Source organism: Daldinia childiae (genome assembly GCF_008694065.1).
Source record: "Daldinia childiae strain JS-1345 chromosome Unknown Scaffold2, whole genome shotgun sequence".
Lineage (NCBI taxonomy): Eukaryota > Fungi > Ascomycota > Sordariomycetes > Xylariales > Hypoxylaceae > Daldinia > Daldinia childiae.
The window spans coordinates 278,031-300,140 of record NW_022984643.1 but is presented as its reverse complement, the minus strand read 5'-3'; the positions used below and the strand labels follow the sequence as shown (position 1 = coordinate 300,140).

Sequence of the window (22,110 nt, the reverse complement as noted above, 5' to 3'; positions counted from 1 at the left end):
TGACTCCTCTAGAGCCTCCCTAAACGCCATTTTCAATGTAAAAGTCTCAATATTTTAGACCAAAATCCATTCACGGATATCAACCATGCTCTTGCTTTTCACCTATTTAGTCCTTGCGTATCGTCATTGCCAACAGGCATATATGCACCCCTATCCTGAGCGGATCCTCGCCCACCTCTACTCCCTATACCGGAGCCTCCCAATCCTAGAGCGGCAGCTTTCTTTCCTTCACGGAACTCAACAACTCTTTTAGCAGCAGCCCAACCCAGCAGGCTAATGGTACCCAGTATAAAACCCCAGACAATGATCTGGTCCTTGCGGCTATCGCGCTGGAAGCAGGTAGTGATGACGTCGGTCTCCTCGGCATCCTTACAGATAGGGAGATGTTGCGAAAGGCAGAAAGCTCGGGTACATTGGGTGCAGGAAGCTGATGCGGCGCGCTCTTGGAGTTGCGGTGACGCCGGGTGTTCGGGGTTGCTAAAGGATGAATCGCCTTGAGGACCGAGTTGTATTAAGGTGCTGTTCTTGAAACAGGTGCATTTACAGAATGTCGGCGCGGCTGCGGTTAAGATGTACAAATCAGTATGGCTAATAGAGTAAGGCATGAACATGTGTATATTAAGCTAGGTTAGCTTACAGGAGGCGGCGACATATGAGATGAAGATCCCTATGAAAATGATTAAAAGATGAAGTCGCATCGTATCGCGATCATTGATTGGCTATGTGTATCTTGATGTCGTAGCTAATGGAGTTGCTTTATATATAACCTATCTGCACCGAAATCACTAATACCTTGAACTACTAATACATATGGAAGGTGAATTGTGATTGATGCGATTGAAACTGGGAACGGAAGCACATGCTTGCGCCGATAAGGAGGTTATCCGATAAATGCAGGTAGGTACTTCGTACATCAGATATAAAAAAAGCTTTCAGGGTACGCAGTGCATGTACCTGTGGCTTAAGTCTCCACAGAGCCCCACTAAACTATACATTCATCGGTACGTCTTGGCAATTTTGCAGCTACCTATTAGAAACATCGCGGACCGAAAAAAGTTCACGGCTTCCACTATTAAATATTGGAAGTCGACTTGCGAATTAGATAATAGCTTCACTAATTAGTCAAAATGCGACGGATACCACGATTAAGACGATCCTCCAGCTTGTATACCTCAGCGCCATGCTCTTCAATTACTCCTCTAGTTGGCCAATGTGCGCCAATATCCCAGACTATCTCGACTTCGTGCCGCCGGCCCATACCCACGACCTTCCAAAGTCCTTTATCCTTCCGGTTTTACTCAACCGATAAGCAGCCGAGCACACAGAGCCAGAGCTCTGCTCTTGAAACCGAACAAGCGCAAAAACAAGAGTTTCGGGAGCTTCAGGAGCTAACCGAAGAGGTTATAGAAGAAAAAGAAGAAGAAGCAGAGTATCTTCCACCGCAGTGGCAGGCATATATTCCCCCACCTCGACGTAGCTATGCCGAAAGATTGGGCGACGTCTCAGATTCTAGTTATGTACCTGCTTTGACGGCAGACGGCTTGGAGATGGTCGGCGGATTGAATAACTGGTGGGACCAACCGGAACATTGGACCTCTGATTTTGTCGGCTTCAAGCCGCTGAATCCAGTTCTTGATCCTGCCGTTCTTGAGACTTCGGTACGGCGAGCTGTCGTGGAGGCATTTGCGCTGAAACAGGCGGGGCGAGAAGACGAGCTGATAAAAGCTTGGCCGATAGCGGGGGGAGATGAATTACATCACCTCTTGAGCGTGGAAATCAATGTAACAAAGGACGGCGTTGTGTCGTTGACTGGGGATGTGTCTGCAGTAGTAGGCTCGCTGATCGAAAAGAGCCAGCCTGCTGTGACCAATGAGTCCACCAAGGAAAGCACAAGTGTGTCGGTGCTCTCAGCAGAAGAGGCCCAGAAGTACAAAGATGCTTGGAGTCATGGATGGAAGGCAGTGTCTCTGTCAGACCCTCGGATCAAGTTTGCTGTAAGTTCTGCTATGCTAGAGTTAATATGCTCTCCCCATCGAAACGAAATATATTGGGATATGAGACTAACACGGTGGATCTTAGGTCACAAAGCGAATATTCCAGCTCACTGGGCAACTCGTCCACGACCACCAGCTATCCGGCATCACAGACGTCCGGTCACTGCTGCACGCGGTGCAAAAACCGCCCAAGCTCAAGACCCTTACTCAGGAGATCCAGGAGCGCCGGCAAGATCTCGTGCAGCTACCCAACGTGTCCTTCGCGACGAAGCGCATCACGCGCGGCGATAGGGAGAAGGCTGTTGGTCGATTCAAGCTCATAGAAGAGGAGCTAAAGAAAAGAGATCTACCTCTTGTGGGCCATGGGTTTGTTCGGAAGAACAGAGAGCTCTCGCGACTTAAGGGTGGAGTCTAGTATCCTTTCCAATACGAGACGCTATGTATCAGTATGTCGAAGTGCAATATCTACCATTTCTGGCCTTGTACATATATAGCAATTCAGTATTGCAATCGACTGCCTGAAGAAGCATAGAAATGCCTTATAACGTGCCAATGGTTCATCTAACTTATTCGAAAACAGTCATGATTTTGAGTAGTAGTCAGAAGGCATAAGAATGATCACCTCGAAGGACCTAGCTAGCTACCTAGCTAGCATACCATCAGATATGCAATGATGGCGCGGGGAGAAGGCTCTAGACAGGTCCCTAATATACACATATGAATATATTCAAGGCGGTAAGGTTGTTCTTAAACATGGTAGTAAGTATATAGTATATATCTACCACATGAGGAATGAATAGACGAACTACAGCAATTATTAAAATCAGGTTCTAACGAGATACAAACAATTATAACCAGCAGTAAATTCTATAAATTTTTACGAGTATAAACCTTGAAGGCGTGTTTATATACAGGCGAATCAGTCTATATGCCCCATCCGCCTAAGGCCCCTGTCTAAATCTAGAATAATCGACATATACATAAGATAAATAATATTTACTTCTAACAGCTCCCTCGAAAAGTTCAACTCGGCACACTGGAGACCAAAAATTTGAACTCGACATAATCGGGCTCACTCCGTGAGATTAACAGTGTCAACTGATTGCAATTGAATTTTCGAGTCTGTATGCCCCTGGCGATCCTGCACATCTGCGAGCTGTACTCTTCTCCTCGCATCGATGTACATCATATACTCTTCATACGTATCTAAGATGTCGAATTAGCTGCACGTCTATAGAAGGGATGAAAAAGACGGGTGAATAGCAAGTTGCTATGAGTTGGAAAGGTGGCGATGATGAATAAATATAAAAGGATACATACTGGGTAGAACCTTGACATCCTTAGGGACTGAGAAGGTATAGTTAAATTGGCCCGTCGGCCTCGCGTTCCCATGCTCGACATCTCTCACCTTACTATCCACCCTAACATGCAGCCGCGTAACCGGATTCTCTGGGTCGTTCTGCCGGGGCTCGCTGCCATCCTCTTCCAATAGCGGCGGGTCCGTATACACGATCGTCGCAGTCAAGTATAAGACACTACCGACCGGCACCGGGTTCCGGAAAGTACACGGGTCGGCACTAATGAACGTGGGGCGAGCGTGTGCGAAACTCGCCGCGCAGCAGAACGCCAGCTCGAACGTCTGCTTTAGGTGAAAGCCGCCAAAGATCATGGTCTGGTGCCGGTTTCGGTATTGCGGCTGCATGATGGACGCAGTCGAGAGCTGCGTCTTGGACATGGCGAGCACGTTGCCCGGTTGCCGGATGTGGTTGTTCGGGTCGTGGTATGCCAGTTGTCGAAGCCAGATCTTATGGATCAGAGCTGATTCTGGGTCGTTGGGCTCCGTTTCAAGTAGTGACGTCTTGAGTTTTTGTTTGGTGGCTAGGGCTTTGGCCTCCCCAGCTTTGAAGATATTTTCTTCTTCGGGGGTCGAGCACTCTAGACGCGGTATGTTGATCGGCTTCTTGGTTTTGGGATCTAGGGCTACCATGGTGAAGGTGCATGTTAGCAATACATCCTCCGGTTTACTGGGTTCTCCTTCGTCTCTGGCTCTGGCGACCTTGCAAGTGATTTCTACGCTACTCCGTCCCGACGCGTAGGTTACTTGCCCGCTATACTCGAGATCGCATATCTCAGTCAACGGGTGAGCGATGGTGATCCTGTCCAGCGCAGCGGTAACAACAGCTACGCCCGGCCCGGTATGTTTATACACGATAATACCCGACAGGGCGTCAAGATCCATGAATATCGTGCCTAATCTAAAGTCTTAGTCAGAAAAACCAGCAGATTGGAGATACGAGCTGAGGACCTTATGTGACCGGATGAGTTAATGTAAGTGTCGCTAAGCCACGGATCGCGACCCAGAGGAAGTACGACTCGATGATAACTATCACTCATCTTTTTCGGAGTAAGATCGCGTTCTTGCGGTTGAACCTCGTCGGTGGCTACGTTTTTCCCTTCTTGCTGTAGCCTCCACGCCTCTATCCACGGCGTCGGCAGACGATTATCTGTAAGGCCGCGAAATACTCCATCTGTACGGAGGGAAGCCGTGCCGTGTAGACATCTTTTCGGTACTCCGGTTAAGACGGCGCACGTATCCAATGTCTTGGATCTAGAAGCCAGAGCAACTAGGCGTCTGATTGGTAGATTCCTATAGATCATGATCGAGATGTCAATGTCGTTGGCTAGAGTTACATTGATATGCAGTAGTGTAGATCGGCGATGCGATAAAACATGACGGGTCCTTTAAGTATTCGGGTACCTATCGGGGCATTGCGGGAGCTCGGTAGGCAATTACGGGTCCAATCTGGGATATATCCGGTAACTGCAACTCGTACCTGTCTTACTATGCCATATGTTGCCATATGTGCAAACTTTCATTCAACTCATAGATATAATATAACAAGTTAACTAACAACAACAACACGAGAATAAAAAAAGAATGAAGAATATTGAATAAACAAATATAATATATACATGCGAATCAAAAAATATTAGCAAAAGAATAAACGCCTCAGGCGGGGGTCGAACCCGCAACCTTGGGATTAATTCCAAGTAAAGGATTTATTATCCATTTTGTAAAAGTCCCACGCTCTAGCCAATTGAGCTACCAAGGCTAAAAGTGACTCGTTATGATAGTTAATATTTTTAGGACCCCCCGCGCATGGCGTTTTTCTGAGCCTAGAAAGGTCTGGGCCAAAAGTAGCACCGCATTTTGTAATCTCCTGACTTCTAGGTTACTTGGTACTGTGAGAGCTACGCGCTAGGATGAAAGTTAAATAGTGACTTATCTACTAAATCTAGGCGGGTTACCGCTATCTTTATAGTGATACCAGTCACTATTGCTTAAATAAAACCGTGCAGTCTTTTTTTTACTCGCACGTGGCTTTGCCAAGCTTCAATGTATTTATGTATTTATATACTTACATATCACTCACACTTGAATCTTTCAACTTATAAGTATATATTGAACTACCAAGGCTCCTATAATGATATTCCCTTTTATAGTTAATCATCTATTGGATGAAGATAGGCTCATTATGACAATTAATATATTGGTCCCCGCATAAGGTGTCTCTCCGAATCGATGTATTCATGTACCTACATGTTACCAACAACTTGCTATAAAATACCTTCAACTTAGGTACACTTTACATAAATCGACCTATATTCAATTTTATTTCTGTATCATCTAGATAGGTTAATATATATTTAATTAAATATTTAACTAAACACTCCTGGAATTTTTAAACTAGCTAATTTTTTTCCTAATCCAAAGGTCTTGCTCTCTACTCAGCTTAACCTAATCATCGATTTCAACAGTATCATCGTCGTTGCAAGTTCCCTTCTCATGTACTAATGTGACATGACAATCTAGGGAATATATATATTACATTTTCGAAACTAGAGATAGAGTTCTTGTTTGAACTCGTATGCATAATATTAACTGATGATCTAGGATACACTCTCTCCTGCTCTATGGCTAGCTTAACGGATTCTATTTAACCTAGCATTATAGGCCTCGTTTCCCATATCATATCTCTCTATAACCGTATTTAGTCAAGTATAATACCATACTGAGGTGTATCAATACCAAAATTTTCGATGTATTGTCGAGTAATAGCACATGGTAAATCTTTATGAGATCCGAGTATCTACAACTTTGTTCGCCCTACTTTTCAAAAAAAAAATTCCATTCTCCGTAGTATAGCTTTAAGGCGATAAACTTCGGTAGCAGTCGAATTAGTTCATTTCCTTTCGCTAGCCTAAGTAAATGTTTCGTTCCACAGTCGCCAGGTTTGATCTCCTAAGCCCGGCATACATGTTACCGTGTCGGGCGGCCGGTCTACCCACTGGATTCTCATTGCGTCTTCGTCTTCTCGTTCTGTCTATCGTGACGTATACCTTTTGGCCGCCTTGATTTTAGATGCAGCCTCATCGGAGTATTCGAGGTTGACTGATGGCACAACAGCGATGCGCCCATGACCCGTTCGCCAGAGGTCCTTACAGAATAGCGTTAGCTCCCCCAAGTAACACTCGTCTTCCCGCAGTCCTCGAAATTCGATTCTCTCTCCCTTCTTCTCCTTTCCAGGCGACTTCGAGTCTCCTCGATCTTAGTAGAACTGTTCTCCAAGTATCAGCGCAGCCGTGAAAGCTACGGCTCCATTCCAACACGCAAAGACCTGAAAGAGAGAATCCTGCTGAGCCGCTCACCAGTTTTTTGATCATTCCAGAATAGATTCCATGCGCTATTTCAGTTGCCGTCTGGCGGAATATCGAAGAACAAATCTCCCTGGAGAGTGCGTGCTACTCACACGTTATAGAATGTTGGGTCGCGGCCAACGTAGGTCCAGTCCATAGCGCAAGTCATATCTGCTGATTGGAAGATTCGCTGGTGTAGTAGCTCGAATATGTCAGATACACATATTGCTACGTCGTTTAAGAAGATGACAGTCGTATTTGTATTTGGCACTAACGACGACTATGATGGGTTTGGTTTTGCATCTTGAGTCAAGCCAGCAAGGGAGAGAAGTGGCGAGATGGCCAAGTTGTGAAGCTGTGCGAGCTTTGTTATCCTTTCTCTAGCCTTGGGGTCCATTTCACTTTACTGAACATAATATGCAATGCCTAGGGAGTACAGGACTTCGCGTGTGCCATCGTTTGAGTTACCTTCCACTGTCGACGGAGCGCTAGTAGTTGGACTAAGAATCTTTATTGCTTGTGTAATGGATCCTAGTAGACAAGGCAAAATATTAATGGACTGCCGAAAGTCGAGAGTAAAAAATTATTTTAATTCTTGAGGCCCATGATCTTCCGACAGTGCTTTTAGGTATTTATACCGTGCTAGGTTCGAGTTCGGACACCCTAGGCGAGGGAATGTAGTATCTGCCGAGTCTAAAATGGCTTTGATATATATAGTTATGTTCCGTGGGTCGTCTAGATATAGATGGATTAGGTCCGACACATGATTCACTTCTGACCTCTAATCGAGTCCAAAGATATTGGCGAATTAGATGGACGAAAACCGGACTGCTTCCCCTGACTCCATGACTCCGAGGGGAAACTCTGGTACGTAGCCCCGAAGATAAGAATAATAAGATACAGGCAGATTGCCTGAAGAAAATTTAAGCGCGCCCGCTTCATCAGGATTCGGTTTGGGGATTCACGGAGGTTTGTGGCGTGTGATACGAGACGAAAACGCCCGATTTCTAGTCCTGGACGAGGTTGCAGGTACGCATGTTCAGTTTCGCGAAGTGATCGGATCAGCGCCTAAGAAAAGAATCCTTCGTGATTAAATGAAGTGTGACAAATGAGGTCTGTTGGACGTATCGTGTTGTGTATATGATTCCTTTAGCGCCATGGCTTCATATTTGTCCTCCGTTGCCTCATACACAACCCAAACATGTAATCCAAGAACAAGCTAGATATCCGTGTACTCTACAGGGAAAATATAATAGCCCCCATTATTATTTTACGATAGTAGTGCCCCCTTGCAGTAGACATAATTTAGTTTTCAAAAAGATCCGCCAATAGTGTCCTACCATGATATCAATATTGTCAATTTGAAGAATGTTTACCCACATAGATTCACTTTGCCATTGTCCTATAAAAACGGACATAACATCTATTCAATCTCGAGAAGATATATTTTACTTTAGAAATAGTGATGCTGTTGCTATATCTATATGTATATTGTCGAGGCTGTCGTGGCACGTTGGTGGCGTGCCGGTGGCTTCCCCCCCCTTTTGTTTCTGTCCTACCGAGTTGAATTTTCTACAGTGATAATTTGGCGGTAAGATTTTCCTCTTATTGGCCATATATACTATGCTAGTATCCGAAATACATGATGCAAAAATGGGGGAGGGGACATTATTCAGTGTACTTCTAGGCTGTTCAACTAGTCGATCAGATAGGGGGGGGCAAGCAGGAACTGGGAGAGGAAAAGCTTGGCAGAAATGCTATGTCGAGGCGTCTCATTCGGCCCTAATGTTGGCTCGCATATACTCGATTCTATGAGATTTATCTTCTTTTCCTTACTTTTATTGACTCTAGCTCATGCCGTATGTTTATTTTCAAGTCCACCCGACAGAGTATGGAATTATCAACATGGCGGCAAACTTCCCTGTTACTCATCTCCTCCTATTATTTTGGCAAATAGTTATTATTCGGGCCTACCAGGCTTCCTCGGTCGTAGAACTAAGAATTGTCGAGACTACTATGTCTCAGCTCAACAGGAGAGACGAGTTAGCTACACATGAACGACTTGGATTGCAGGATGTCCCAACTCAAATATCACCCACTTGTGGTTACCAGGACGGCAATCCATCGAAAACCCGGACTGTTGCTCCACCCTTTGACTGTCGCATTGATACTGTGAATGGTCTATGGGGTTTTTGCATCACGGATATGAATCTCAGCGATTGTGGACTGGCTGGAGTTTGCACGGATGGAGCGAAGTGCTCTATGGGCTGTGGAATGATAGGATACGAACACACGATCTCTTGGTAAGTTTAGGCCTCAAATTATGTGCTGTCTTGGTTATTAATAGCTGTTGGTGTTGCAGCTCAGAGTCGGATTATGGTTATTGCTCTACGGCACTTATCTATATAAGTGAATACGAGACGACCTATACATATCTCGCCTGCGGTGGACTTGATACAACAGATACCTACCTCCTCACAACTACAGAAGAGTTGGTTTCTTCGACAACAAGCAGTACTATAACAAGTTCGGGCTTAGAAAGCACGCAGGATAGCTCAACAAGCTCAGCAGAATCGCCATCATTATCATCATCTTCAAAAACCACCAAATTTGACTTAGGCCCGGAGTCCACTACAACAAGTCAGCAATCCTCAACGGACTCGACGAGTACTAATATAGGTGCTATTATCGGCGGTGTGTTGGGTGGGTTGGCCCTTGTCTGCGGTACGGTGGTGGCCGTGGTCTATATCCTGCGACGGAACCGGCGGCCGCAGCACATGGGTCAGGGGGAAGTAAATACCACAACACCAAACAAACACGTCACAACAGATAGCGCAGTGCCACCTTCAGAGGCTGACAGCAGCGCAATAAGTAGAGATCAAATACAGTCAGTTGAAATGTATAGTGCTCCAAGTTCGTGGCAGCAGCATAGAGAAATGACAGGGTTGGGATGATTATATCAGATGTTTATCATTTTGATAGTTAGTTTTGGATTAACTAGATCTTGTAGGCAAAGCTTTCGGATTCCGAACCGAGGGCTTGGGGTGTTAGAATAAGGAGAGATATGGTCTAGTTAATTACTATTGTGTTTTAGGTATTAGCATATAATTTCCTAGTGTCGTTGATAATGTAAAGTATGAAAAGCGAGGATGTGAAGCTATTTACACGCTTGCGGATTTAAGTTTACCTAGATAACTATTCGATTAGTCAGCTGATCAAATGAGAGATAGACATGTCCCACTTCAGCCTCAGACCTTCCAGAACCTAAGCCTAAGCCTAAGCCACGCACAAACCCACAAACCCACAAACAGGTGCATTCGTCCCCACTTACAAATTGTAGGGTTTTCTAACCCTCCAAAATTTTTGCCGAAAGTGCGGGTTGGTTCAAGCTACAACCTCTAGGAAATTCTCGTGCCTCTAATCTGGAGAACTGAGACGACTTGCGATAGACGACCATTCATTCCACAACTAACCCTTGATCGCAATCAGTCACAATGGTGAGTAATATCTATTCAGAAACTTCTCTTTTAAGAGGATTTATCACTAATAAAAATGAAATCTAGGCGATCAAGCACAACAACCAGATTCAACACAACCGTACGTTCAATCGAATCCATTCCCAGAATACGAATCGATCAATTAAAAATTAAAATCGTAATGTAATAATAAAACTGACTTGATACATGCAGATTTCCGAAAGGATTGGCAGCGCCGGGTCCGAACCCACTTCGACCAGGTATGAAGACGATCCCCTTCAGAACTTTTAACGACGAGATTAAATCGAATCCGAAAATAATTCAATTATTAACATTGGAAAAACTATAGCCTACCCAGAAGATCCGCCGTCGCTCTCTGCGTCGTGCTAAGGCTGCTGCCGTCGCTCCCCGACCTGTCGACAAGTTGAGACCCGTCGTCCGATGCCCGACCATCAAGTACAACCGCCGTGTTCGTGCTGGACGTGGTTTCACTCTGACTGAGCTGAAGGTATATATCCCCTTCTAGAAACGCCCTATGCCCTATGTCCTATGCTCTGCGCCCTGCGCACACTGCATTAATTCCACATTCCTCGATATTCTAACAATCTATACAGGAAGCTGGTATCCCCCGCCTCGTGGCCCCTACCGTCGGTATCTCCGTAGACTACCGCCGACAGAACCTTAGCGAAGAGTCTCTCGTCGCCAATGTCGCTCGCCTTAAGGCTTACAAGGAACGATTGATCGTATTCCCCCGCAAGGGTGCTAAGCACCCCAAGGCCGGTGACAGCAAGGACATCGACCTCAGCAACACCGAGACTGTCTCCACTGTTGGAGCCACCCTACCCATCATCCCCGTGGCTGAGGGCATTTCAGAGATCAAGAAGAGCGATCTGCCCAAGGCGATCGAGGGTGGTGCTTTCGCGAAGCTCCGCAAGGCGAGGAGCGAAGCCAGACTACAAGGTGTGCGGGAGAAGCGAGCCAGAGACAAGGCTGAGGCTGAGGCCAACAAGAAATAAGATGGAGGTCTCTTACGGGAGTACGGACGGCATCATTAGGGTTCTGCTTTCGTTGTGTTGTTGGACGGTCACGGCGGGTTGGCTTGCGGTTCCTGTGTAGCCAGGAGAGAAACAAAATATCATCGTTCTCTCGTCACACAACAAAGGCCGAAGCATTATTGCATCTTCCGGTTTGCTCTAGGTCGTTCTCAATGGAAAAATGAATGGACATACTCTCTGTGCCTCTCAAAAGACCGTGACATGAAGCCGTAAACTAACATGCGAAACGAAACGGGAAAGCATACGAAATAATAGGGAGACCAATACTGACGATTAATAGGGAAACCTCGCATAATTGATTGTATCTATCGAGATGCTATACTCTAAACGCTTCGCATATCTATAATTTAAATCTAATTCTAGTACGGGCTCACTGACTAGTTGCAGATTCGACATTCTCGTTTCTATCGCCGAGTACTAGCTGCCCTCCCGTTTTCAGCATCTGGACAAAAACTTCCCTCATGTCAGAGCGGAGTTCGTCCGGGCCACCCCTCGCCAGCTCAGCGATTAGTACTAGGGCGTTTTCTCGATCTACTTTGGTCATCGCTGCGGTCTTCTTTGGGTCTACTTGCTGCGGTTCCAGCTGACCTATCGCCGAGAGATCTAACCCGTTCCCTGCGGGTGGGTTACTGCTTGCCTCTTGGTTCGCCTCACGCTCACCTGCGACAGCCGCTGCAAGGAGATCTTTCAGTTCAGGATGTTGCAATATAGCCTGTTTTACGATGGAAAATCCTTCGGCGGAGCGTGCCATGAGTGCGAGAACGAACCATAGGTCTGATCGTAAGACGGGGAATTTGGTCTGGAGACCGAGATATAATAACGTGTCTAGTAGAGCGGGATGCTTGCCGTAGAAATCCCGCAGGAGCGAGCTGGCCTCATCTTCGGAAGCAGGCGAGGGTGACGACTCGGGGAGGAGTGAAGACCCGGCCGGTTTGTCAGAGTGTAGGACGCGGCAGACGCCGGCTACGGCGCGGGCTGTTTCCATCTTAGTAGGCTCCTGGTCAGCTTTGCTGTGTAGGTCTATTAATTGTTGTATAGGAGTCCTGCTTTGCGTATCTGAGGTTACACAGACACGTCGCACGTTTTCGGGGCAGTTGACAAGGAGGATACGTGTGAGCGACACGGCGTCAAATTGGACTTGCGGCTGCGTGTCAAGATCCCATATCCGGGGCAGAACACTGGGGTCCAGTAGGCCCGCACTGCCTAGCACGGCTTTATTGCTCGCGGGAATGGATAAGTTCTTCAAGAAGCTAAGAGCGCAATGGAGCAGCTGGGCATCTGTTTCTAAGTCGGAGGATAGGATGGGGATTATCGACTTATGCACAGACATCTCCTGTACTAAGGCGATACTTTGAGCGTCGGTACGAGCGATGTTACCGAAGGCTAGGCAAGCTGCAATCTGGAGTTCCATATCATGAGATGAAGAAATCCAGCCGAGCAGCAGACCGGCTACCGGACTATCCAGCGAGCATAAAGAGGCGAATTGAGGGTGAGCAGACAGGTCCGCCCAAGTTTTGGTATACATGGATTGTAGCTGGGCAAGTTGCGCCTGCTCATCGGTATCGTCAATATTGAAGACAGAAACACCTTTGATAACTCTTTGAAAAGCTGAGATGAATATGGCGACGGCGCCAGGGGTCTCGAGGAAGCTGTCTTGGAGCTTCTGATGAGAGAGATATGCCAATGCGGCCGATGATAGCCCTAGGAAGCCGTCGAAATCTGGAAACCCTTGTTCAGAGGCATCTAGGGTGGATTGTGACAAGAGAAGATACGGCGCCTGAGGGTTTATCAAGTCGGGCTCGAATTCTTATAACTTGTTAATATCATTATACTTTGAGCACGGTATGACTTAATATAAGGGGAGCAATTTACCTTGAGCAACTGCCATGCCTAGCAACTTATAGATGATATTCATGTATGGTAGCGCCTTTTCCTGTAACGGGCGAGTCTGAATGAGGTCGATTAGATATATGCCTAGATGAGCTTTAGAGGCCGCTGCCTGAGCCGGTTCTAATTGTTATTATGTCAGTAAGACTAGATATACCCCTATTCAACTTTTCATTCTCACCGTAGTCAACGCATATATTAAATAAAACCGGGATAGCGAATTGAAGTAACGAGTCGTGTGTCAGCAGTTTCACCAGTTGAGGGAGACAACCCGAGTCGACAACTCGTTGCCGATTCTCATCTACCGTCTAGTAAGCATGAGAATACCGAAACCTCGGCAACTAAGGGGATACAGACCTTGGTCTGCGCAAGAGTTCCCTGTTACTCGGAGAGCATGAGTTACTAGGTCTAGATCCAGCTCATCCCCCTTAATTAAGCCTAGGAAGAAGTCCAGTAGACCAGACCTTCCAAGTGGGACTCTCCATCGTTCTAAAAAGATGTGAGTGTTAGCTAAGGTATTATATATATATATATAAGTGAAGACTATATAGATACTTTATGAGATTGGGGTTTTGTTGACCTTCTCTACTACCGTTCCCTATCTGCTCTGCTAAGACCTGAAGTTCAGGGGACTTGATTTCTTGTAGTTCCTGAGCGGTGCTAAGAAGATCTTTTAGCGCTTGGACCCTCGACTCCTCATCTTGGGGAATGTTGTTGAATAGGTCTTGGATCTCGTCAGGCGTCATAGTCTCGGGCCCATCACAGGTCTAATTCTGATATAGTAAGGTTCTATGGACTACTTTCGTAAGGAGAAGTAATCAGATATCGATTATGAGAAGATAATTTATAGAAGGACATCAGATCAAAAGTGTAAAAGTCGAGGTTCAACTAATGATTACGTAAACAAATTGTTAGGTCCTTAGGGTAAGGAGGTATATATGTACCCGATCTCAGGAACATCCCGTTACTTCCAAACCATGGAACCCACTAATCGGCTTTCGATCCGGGTGAATATTAGGTGAGGCTCTGTGCCATTTTGCGACGGGTCTATCCACTGATAATTGATTAGCGGGGCAGACGCGTCAGCGCTTTCTTTCCTTTCGCGCGTCCTACAATTCATTCCTATTCATTCCTTCCATGTAATTCGTTATTATTAGCGCACATCAAAATATTTTAAGAGTACTTGAATTTTTGATTCGAATCTTATATTTTATATATAAAAGTGACATACAAAAAATTGAGAACTTATTAACAGTCAGAAGTATGTATAGTTAGTTATTAACTAGTTAAAAGACAAGAAGTATTTCATACAGCTCAGGGGTAAGCAAAAAAAAAAAAGAAAAAAGAAAAAGAAAAGGGGGCGAGTGGGAGGGGAGGGGGTAAAACACCAACCCTTAAAGTGACAAACAACTTAAACAGAACCCCCGAAAACATTATCCTTGGGGCATACCTAAAAAATCTTCAATCTTGCTCAAAACCTATGGTTCCGGTTACTTTCTCTCTACTACTTTAGAGTCCGAAAAAACACGCCATCAGCACATATTCCGAGAGCATCTACTATGTCTCATGGTCGCGGCCGTGTAGTATGAAAACCACAGACTTGATGATCGAGATGCGTCGTATCAAGTTACACAAGTAACCAGCACCATGATCATTTGATGGATAGGAGTCTGAGACTGTTACGTCAGGACAATGCAATTTAGAGGCCCCAATGCATCACGGCAGAAGATAGTACATGTCCTCTGATCCTACTATTCTTTCGGGGAGTGAGATAACTGGCTGCTGGTCATTAGCTAGGAATCTCTGTGGACCTAATAGTGGCTCCATACAAGAGAGGCAGGCAGAGAATGCCCCTCGAGTTCGTGAAAGGACTAATTTCGGCGGTCCGTAGGTGAGATGTTAGAATCCGCCGCGAGCGCCCGTTCCACTCGGTAGTAAGCACGAAGCTACTACATCTGTGAGAATCCTATTTTTCGAGCTAGATGAGGTAGTTTAGATGTTAAATGTTTATACGGTAGTTTCCCCTGTCCCCTTTTGATTGGGGTTTAATATGCTACTTCCATCCCCTAATAGCCAACTGCTCTCTGTTCGATAGATGGGGACAGTTGAAATTTTTATTCTATCCCAAGTCTGGATGTTCATCGTACGGTGTCACTACCAAGCACTATTTCACTAATCGTGATCGTACCATACGCTTACAGGATTGTCTTACGAATAGGCATGTATTCAACACTAATTATCCTCACTGACCAGAACGGCAGTAATAACGCTTCTTGACGCGAGTTCAACCATCCGTATGTTTCAGTATACACCTAAGTCATACCTGTAATCTCCGTCAACTCCCATTGTGCGACACAAACGTCGTGGTGTTTGGAGCAAACCCACTCGTCTGAAGATTTGGTATACCCTTCCTTTAGAGCGAATCAATGCTCGTACTACTAGCGTTAGCAATGACTTCAAATTGAAATGCTCCGCTAATCTGGGGATCATGCGCGTGGTGAGGAACAGGTAGGACAGGACGACTTACGATCTTGCCTGGGCAGATCACTTAAGGTATTATAAAGAAGGGGAGTCCCGATACCCCCTCGTCTAAGCTATTCCGGCCTCTATATTCGGCCATACCACGTCCCCTCCAAGTCACTCGTTCACAATGGCCATATACTGGCTTCTGTCACTCGTTTGCCTACTGACACCCCTCTCATACGCCGCACAGGGCTATTCAGGCGGTGGTCTTGTGGACGAAACCGTTACCAAGAGCGTCACTGAGACTGTTACAAAGTATCTATCTCAATGCGGTACATTGGAAACTCCGTCGCATACTCCAGATATAACACTATCCGGCACCACCACACGTACGAGCACCCTCCAAGGAACAATCTCTATCACAATAACATCCAATATGACCAACATCTCAGGGGCCTCTCCTATCGGGTCTACCCGCTCCCAGTCGGACACCACGCTTCGTACTCCTAATATCACACCCACAGCTCTTACGAGGGAAAGTATTAGTTACCCCGCGTCCACATCTAATTACTCTTCAACTCATGCCAATACCACGAAGATACCTTGCTCGACCTCGACTGGTAAGTTATTTTAATGTTCGATATATTTTCCCATCACGATATAAGAAATCTAATACTTGCCTCATAGTTTTAGTTCCAGTTCCTCTTGGTTCATCTTCTCATTCTACGCCCTGTACCACGTCTTTCCATAGCACGTCTTCTACGTCAGCACCGACTACATCACCAACCCAGATACCAGTTAGTGAATCGGCTAAACTCAGGGGAGTCGCAGCTACGTGGAAATTCCTAGGGGTACTGACTATAGTCCCCGTATTACTTACGGGCTTTCTATGAATGAACCTATGCTGTAATGAGAGATGGATAGGGTTGACTCGCTAAATTCTCGATGCTTACGGAGCTCTGGGCATGCTCATGAACTTTGTGCCTAGGTTCTCTAAGGCAATATTTATGTAATGACAGCAGGCCTGATACTGGCTACGTGGGCTAATTGAACATTAGTTTCGTTAGTAAATCTTTTCTAAGTAGTTCTAGTAATAGAGGTACGATTGCGACGAGTTTCTGGAAATAAAGAACATTAAATCATCCTGTCGAGTATCATTAGTAGCAGATTCAAACGTAGACTTTAAGTTAATACGTGAACGTGAGACCTCTATACATTATATATAAATTACTAGAATTTTTACATTGGTCCCGAACAAATTTGAATTGGGGATTTAAAAGTGTGATTGAGTAAGAGAGTAAGAACCTGAGAAGGGGATGTTAGTAGTTATATTAAGGAAACTGGAGCACTCTTGTAAAATTGTATATATGCATAAGCTTGTATATATTCATACATATGCATAACCTGATAGCATAAACGTCTAGGCTCCCCTTATCGGGTAGATTGACATATGGTCCGCGTCGCGCAGCGATAAAATAGACTTTATCCAATCTGGCCTGGAAGACAACATTATCACCACCAAATTTCGAGACTTACAATATATACTCACTCTCTTCACGTCACTCCTTTAATAAACCTACCACGACCTTGATTTTTACGCAAGTGACGGTTTCATTACAATCCTATAATTTCGTCAGCCTTCGTACATACGCAAAATTATAATCAATATGACGCGTGCGCAACAGACCATCTCCGTCGGCCTCTTGGTCACCTCTGTACGTCGAATTCGAACGAGATCTTCTTGAATACCCTCAATTGCTCTGCTATATTACCTTAGTCGCTTACTAATATGTTTCCGTAGCTCTATCTCGCCTTGTACCTGAACCTCGTCCCTCTCCCTGAACTAGTGCAGACCGAGATCGTCCCTGTCGTATGTTGAATTCCAATTCGATTCTACTTGACCTGTCCTTTCGACTTCAAATATTGCGCCACCCTGTTCAAACAGAAATGAAAGAAATTATAACTAACTAATGCTCGTCTGAAATACATAGCTCCCCTTCTGGGCCCTTGTCTCCTTCGGCGCATACTTGCTCTTCCGCCTCGGTTGGAACGTTATGACCTTCCACGATGTCCCCGAGGCCCACAAAGAACTTACGGCTGAAATCGAGTTGGCCAAGACCGATCTCCGACGTCTAGGTGTTGAGGTGGATTAATTGCGGTCGCGAAGAGTGGTGGTAGAATGAGATAGAAAGGTCGTAGGGATGAAGACTGTCAAGTCATACAATAAGCACCTATCTTGTTCCTATAACTAGTTGTAAACTACAACTTCCTAGTTTCAGACGGGGTGAGAGGATGTCAATATAAATTAATGATTAAGAGACCTGCAAATGTCATAGATTGCTGATTGGCAATTTATTAATTTGTTTTCGGTTCTGTACTTGTAACTACCTGATCTAGAACACGTAGTAATCCACAAGAGGGCATCACCAAATTTAGTTATAGCCTTTTTTTACTTAGTGGCTCATATTCTGCACCATGGACTACATATAATTCCTTGTAGCTAAGCCCACGGAGAACCGAGGAAGAGAGATCTCGACAAGGTTTCTGTTCCAAGAAGCCTCGTCGTAGTTTGGAATATCGAGGGAGACTCATCGGCTAAACCTGATGAATCCTAGCTATTTAGTTTCTCGATTGGGTATACAGCTCGAAGTATCGTCATACCTCATAAACACGTAATAAGTCATGACCTAACAAATCAAGTTACCCGCTTGTATGCATGTACTATTTCCCCTTTACTCTTCCCCAACTAGCAATGCGACTACTGTCTTTAGAGCTTCCATCGGATCTTTATTTTCTTGGATCAACTTGTCAAATATTCCCGGTATACTTGTTAAGCTACCCTTTGTGTCTTGTCCGTGCCCTATTATGAGTTAGATTATTTATATACGTATTGTGTTGGATAGTTGAATTGACTTACACTTCGCCGGAGTCCCTAGCAATAATCCTATTTTGCTTCGTGCTTCTCCGGTCCAGTCGAATTCGATATGCCATTCAATACGAGAACCTGGATTATCCTCCGGGTCGCCGAGGCTGGTCAGCTCTAGGTCAAGGTATGTTCTTCCTAGATGAGGTAGCATATCAGCTTTAGTGAAGCGCATTTTATTGTCTTGGTCCTCAAGCTCATCGTCATCGTTTTCATCATCCGCTGTCATAGCTCGACGGCCTCGACCCTTCTTCCTCGTATCTGTCCTCATTTCCCTAGCGCATTTTGCCAGCCCTTCGCTGCTTCTCAGGTCCCTTTCGACGGCACACCAAAATCGAGCTCTCTTTGTTGCGACGCGGAGCCATTCACTCATAGCCCAAGTTATGACGCTAACATTCCTTGTTAAAGCGCTGGTCCCCGTACCTCTAACGACCCGTTCCACGAAAGGCCCCAGCTCGCCAACTGCGGACGGCTCAAGACGTGGGACTTTCAGTTCAGCAATAGATAGCCTTTTGGTGTTTACTGTCATTTCAATTGTCGCGGCAAATAGACCTGGTGGTGTTGACGAAGCGGATATAGTATATTTTTGCATAAGTGGTCCTGGATTTCCGGGATCGTCGCGGGGTATCATGGAGACAGTAGACGTGAAAGCTAAGGGGGTGAATATTTGGAGGTAAGGCAATTCTTCCTCCGCTGTCATCGGCACGGGATGATGAGAAATAGGAAGCTTTTCAGTTTCCGCATCAGCATCATTTCGCGGTGAAGAAAATATAGATGGAAACGACAAGCTCGATTTGCTAAAGGGGAGAAATGAGATGGGATTTAATGCGGCTTCAAGCCAGTCTTGTGTTGGATCGGGAGCCGCCTCATTTTCGGGAGGGAGAGTGTGCCGACGGAGTAAATCCAGAAGAGACTCCCTGTCTTCTGGGTCTTTTGGCGCTGTACTAGATCTCCTTCCTTGTTGCAATTCGTGTAAGAGAGTATTTTCACGAGTTGCCAAGTCTAGATCTGATTTTAAGCGAGCAACTTCAGCAAGTAACGAATCCCGCAGCGCTTTCTTCTCAGCTAGTGCATCAGGTTCTTCAGCATTTCGGGCTGGATGCGATTTTCGCCTCTTCTTCCGGCTTTGTGGTTGTGCCCTGAGCGTTCTCTCTGCCGTTCGGGATGGTGACTCTTCACGTGTGACTTCTTTTGTGAATTCGGGATGACGGAGTGGTGGTTGTTTTAGAGGGGAACTCTTAATTCGCTCGGCTAATACTCGACTCCTTCTTGGGCGTTTGGTAGGTGTGTTATGAATTCCCACGGGGGAGGTTTGGACCGAGGCAGGGTCAGATATGCCTTGTTGTGTTGGCGTAGGTGGAAGCTCTGGTTCTTCTAGTATAGCCTCTCCGGGAGGTGGAGAGCGCCGTAATACTCGACCTTTAAAAGGGTTCATCAACTCTTCTTCTTCTTCTTCTTCGGCCGAAGGTGCAGGTAATGGACGTGGCGATGGCTTATTTGGTGTCCTTCGTGGTCTGGAGGCCATAGCTCCTGAAGCGCGTCGAACGGGACTCCATGGTTGATCAGCCGAGGTGGATTGCGTTTGTTGCGCCTCTCGACTCCTTGTTTCTGTATCATCTCCTGCTTGTCTAATATCTGAATCACCTAGGGTATGATCTGGGAGACTTCCTGCTTCTGACGCTGCGAGCGCATCCTCCGAAGGTTGGTTTCTAGAGGTACCTCTTCGTTCTAGAATATCGGGGTTCGATCGCGCAAGGCTAGCCTTTGTCGGCGACGCAAAAGATGGTATCTGATGTCGCGTAGATCTTCTAACAGGGTCATCTTTGGATGACGGCGCAGTCGAACCGCCTATGGGAATATTCGTCGTAGGCGACGTCTTGCGGCGCTTCGGAGCTGAAGAGTCCATCGAATAACCTAAATATCCCCTCTTATCCAATCATAATATTTCCAATCGTATATCGACTTCATGGGTTTGGACTGGACTTGGCCGGGGTTTGATAAGTCTTAACCTGGATTTGGATTTGGATTTGCATGTGTTGATGTTTGTTATTGCTATACTGCCGTAGATTTGATGTGGGATGGGTTATACAAAAAAAATTGGAGAATATAAAGGGTTACTTGGAACCTATCTTATTACAAGTGCCCAATTGAACTGAAATCACCCTTCTCTTGTATACTTCACATTAATATTAATAAGGTTGAAATAGGTACATATTTTTTTTATAAAACGCGTTAGGTCAAGTTGTATAAGTGGATGTTGACGCGCCGAAAAAGCTACCCGCTATTTCTTATCTTATCAGCCTTGTTTTCTTTAGCGCAGATCTAGAAATAGGTCATGCTAATATAAGCAGATAAGGTATGTACATGTAACATGTATTTAGGTATTTATGATTTAGGCGTATTGTTTGCCACGTGATACAACGAAGATGCTGTACCTACCTGCCACTAATTTGCCCCCCCTCCATCTCCCCAATCTTCTTCCGATGACGTGAGGTCGACAGGAAAAAAGTCAACCCATTTTCTCCTTTATTTCATTCGCTCGTAATTCTATCCCACTTGCTTTCTATCCACCCCGGCCTTGTTCTCAATATCACGCTTAGGCATATATTGGTCTTCACAATGCCGATTCCTACAAGGCCTTTAATAAGAGCTTCTAGGCTCGGGTCTCTTATCCGACAGCCTCAGGCTCCTCGCGTCTTCTATTCAGGCGGCTCAAAACTACCTGGTGGTACTCCCGGTGAGGCTTCAGAGCAAGCGGTACCGCTGGGTCTCTACTACGAAGCTGTCCTTAACAGGCCGCAACCTATTCCCGACATCAAGCCCGAAGAACCTCCTACTTCATCGCCTAAATCTCCCCGGAGTACCGTCAAGAAGGCTCCCGCCAAAAAGTCCAAGGATGAGGCCACCCCGTCGTCTTCATCCTCTTCTACCGGGCCTGAAACCTCAGCAAAGCCGGCGACAGCACAAGAAAAGGCACGTATTATCTTTGGCTCGCGACTCGCTGGCCCAGCCGAGAGAGCCGAGCGCCTCGAAGCCATCCGGAACCGCAGTACGCTAATAGCCGGCGTCTTAGTCCCCCCGCGGCCAGAAGAGCCAGACAACTGCTGCATGAGTGGGTGCGTGAACTGTGTCTGGGACCGCTACCGCGACGAGATGGAGGACTGGGTTAGCGCGTCTGCGATAGCCGAGAAAGCTTTGCAAGCGCAACAATCGCAACAAGGAGAGCCATCCAAAGAGGTTCCACGCGCAGCCAAAGTTACGGAAGGGGGGCTATCGGGTCCAACCAGTGCTACAAGTATGGATGACGATGGCAGCGGCAGTGAGGCAAACTGGCAGCCGGATTTGAAGATGGCTGATCGACCCAAGATTGCCAAGGACTTTTGGGACGATGACCTATACAAGGACGTGCCGGTTGGCATTCGAGAGTTCATGAAGCAAGAAAAGAGACTTAAAGAAAAACATATCAGGGAGGGTACTTTCGGTGCTTAGAGAAAGATGGCTACATCATATATACCCCTGTCGAGCAATAGAACAATTCGCCAAAGAACTACTTCATATTCGAATCGGCTTTATGGAATGTCCGAAATTTTTATATTTCTTTGGTCTTCGGTTTG

The 22,110-nt window shown here is 45.9% G+C and overlaps 8 protein-coding genes across 8 annotated transcripts; 4 read left to right on the top strand and 4 right to left on the bottom strand.

Moving 5' to 3' along the window:
• Positions 1–98: 98 nt before the first annotated feature.
• GL218_01025 (uncharacterized protein) lies at positions 99–698 on the bottom strand (the record flags this gene model as incomplete). The annotated part of the gene is made up of 2 exons (XM_033577471.1): positions 99–559; positions 638–698. 2 exons carry the CDS (start codon positions 696–698, stop codon positions 99–101), a joined length of 522 nt encoding a protein of 173 aa, XP_033438382.1.
• A 429-nt stretch (positions 699–1,127) lies between these two features.
• Positions 1,128–2,409, top strand: GL218_01024 (uncharacterized protein; the record flags this gene model as incomplete). The annotated part of the gene is made up of 2 exons (XM_033577470.1): positions 1,128–1,994; positions 2,080–2,409. The coding sequence occupies 2 exons, from the start codon at positions 1,128–1,130 to the stop codon at positions 2,407–2,409; spliced, it is 1,197 nt and encodes a 398-aa protein (XP_033438383.1).
• A 657-nt stretch (positions 2,410–3,066) lies between these two features.
• GL218_01023 (Acyl-coenzyme A thioesterase 9, mitochondrial) lies at positions 3,067–4,652 on the bottom strand (the record flags this gene model as incomplete). The annotated part of the gene is made up of 3 exons (XM_033577469.1): positions 3,067–3,200; positions 3,315–4,244; positions 4,289–4,652. The coding sequence occupies 3 exons, from the start codon at positions 4,650–4,652 to the stop codon at positions 3,067–3,069; spliced, it is 1,428 nt and encodes a 475-aa protein (XP_033438388.1).
• A 4,056-nt stretch (positions 4,653–8,708) lies between these two features.
• Positions 8,709–11,184, top strand: GL218_01022 (60S ribosomal protein L13; the record flags this gene model as incomplete). Its single annotated transcript, XM_033577468.1, has 6 exons — positions 8,709–8,995; positions 9,055–9,484; positions 10,256–10,289; positions 10,382–10,428; positions 10,518–10,676; positions 10,783–11,184. 6 exons carry the CDS (start codon positions 8,709–8,711, stop codon positions 11,182–11,184), a joined length of 1,359 nt encoding a protein of 452 aa, XP_033438389.1.
• Positions 11,185–11,593: 409 nt separating this feature from the next.
• On the bottom strand, positions 11,594–13,595 carry GL218_01021 (uncharacterized protein; the record flags this gene model as incomplete). Its single annotated transcript, XM_033577467.1, has 4 exons — positions 11,594–13,029; positions 13,096–13,233; positions 13,292–13,418; positions 13,575–13,595. The coding sequence occupies 4 exons, from the start codon at positions 13,593–13,595 to the stop codon at positions 11,594–11,596; spliced, it is 1,722 nt and encodes a 573-aa protein (XP_033438386.1).
• Positions 13,596–17,240: 3,645 nt separating this feature from the next.
• Positions 17,241–17,726, top strand: GL218_01020 (putative dolichyl-phosphate mannosyltransferase polypeptide 3 protein; the record flags this gene model as incomplete). Its single annotated transcript, XM_033577466.1, has 3 exons — positions 17,241–17,288; positions 17,375–17,443; positions 17,565–17,726. The coding sequence occupies 3 exons, from the start codon at positions 17,241–17,243 to the stop codon at positions 17,724–17,726; spliced, it is 279 nt and encodes a 92-aa protein (XP_033438387.1).
• A 579-nt stretch (positions 17,727–18,305) lies between these two features.
• On the bottom strand, positions 18,306–20,021 carry GL218_01019 (uncharacterized protein; the record flags this gene model as incomplete). Its single annotated transcript, XM_033577465.1, has 2 exons — positions 18,306–18,433; positions 18,491–20,021. The coding sequence occupies 2 exons, from the start codon at positions 20,019–20,021 to the stop codon at positions 18,306–18,308; spliced, it is 1,659 nt and encodes a 552-aa protein (XP_033438224.1).
• Positions 20,022–21,115: 1,094 nt separating this feature from the next.
• GL218_01018 (uncharacterized protein) lies at positions 21,116–21,985 on the top strand (the record flags this gene model as incomplete). Its single annotated transcript, XM_033577464.1, has 1 exon — positions 21,116–21,985. One exon carries the CDS (start codon positions 21,116–21,118, stop codon positions 21,983–21,985), a length of 870 nt encoding a protein of 289 aa, XP_033438223.1.
• Positions 21,986–22,110: the final 125 nt, after the last annotated feature.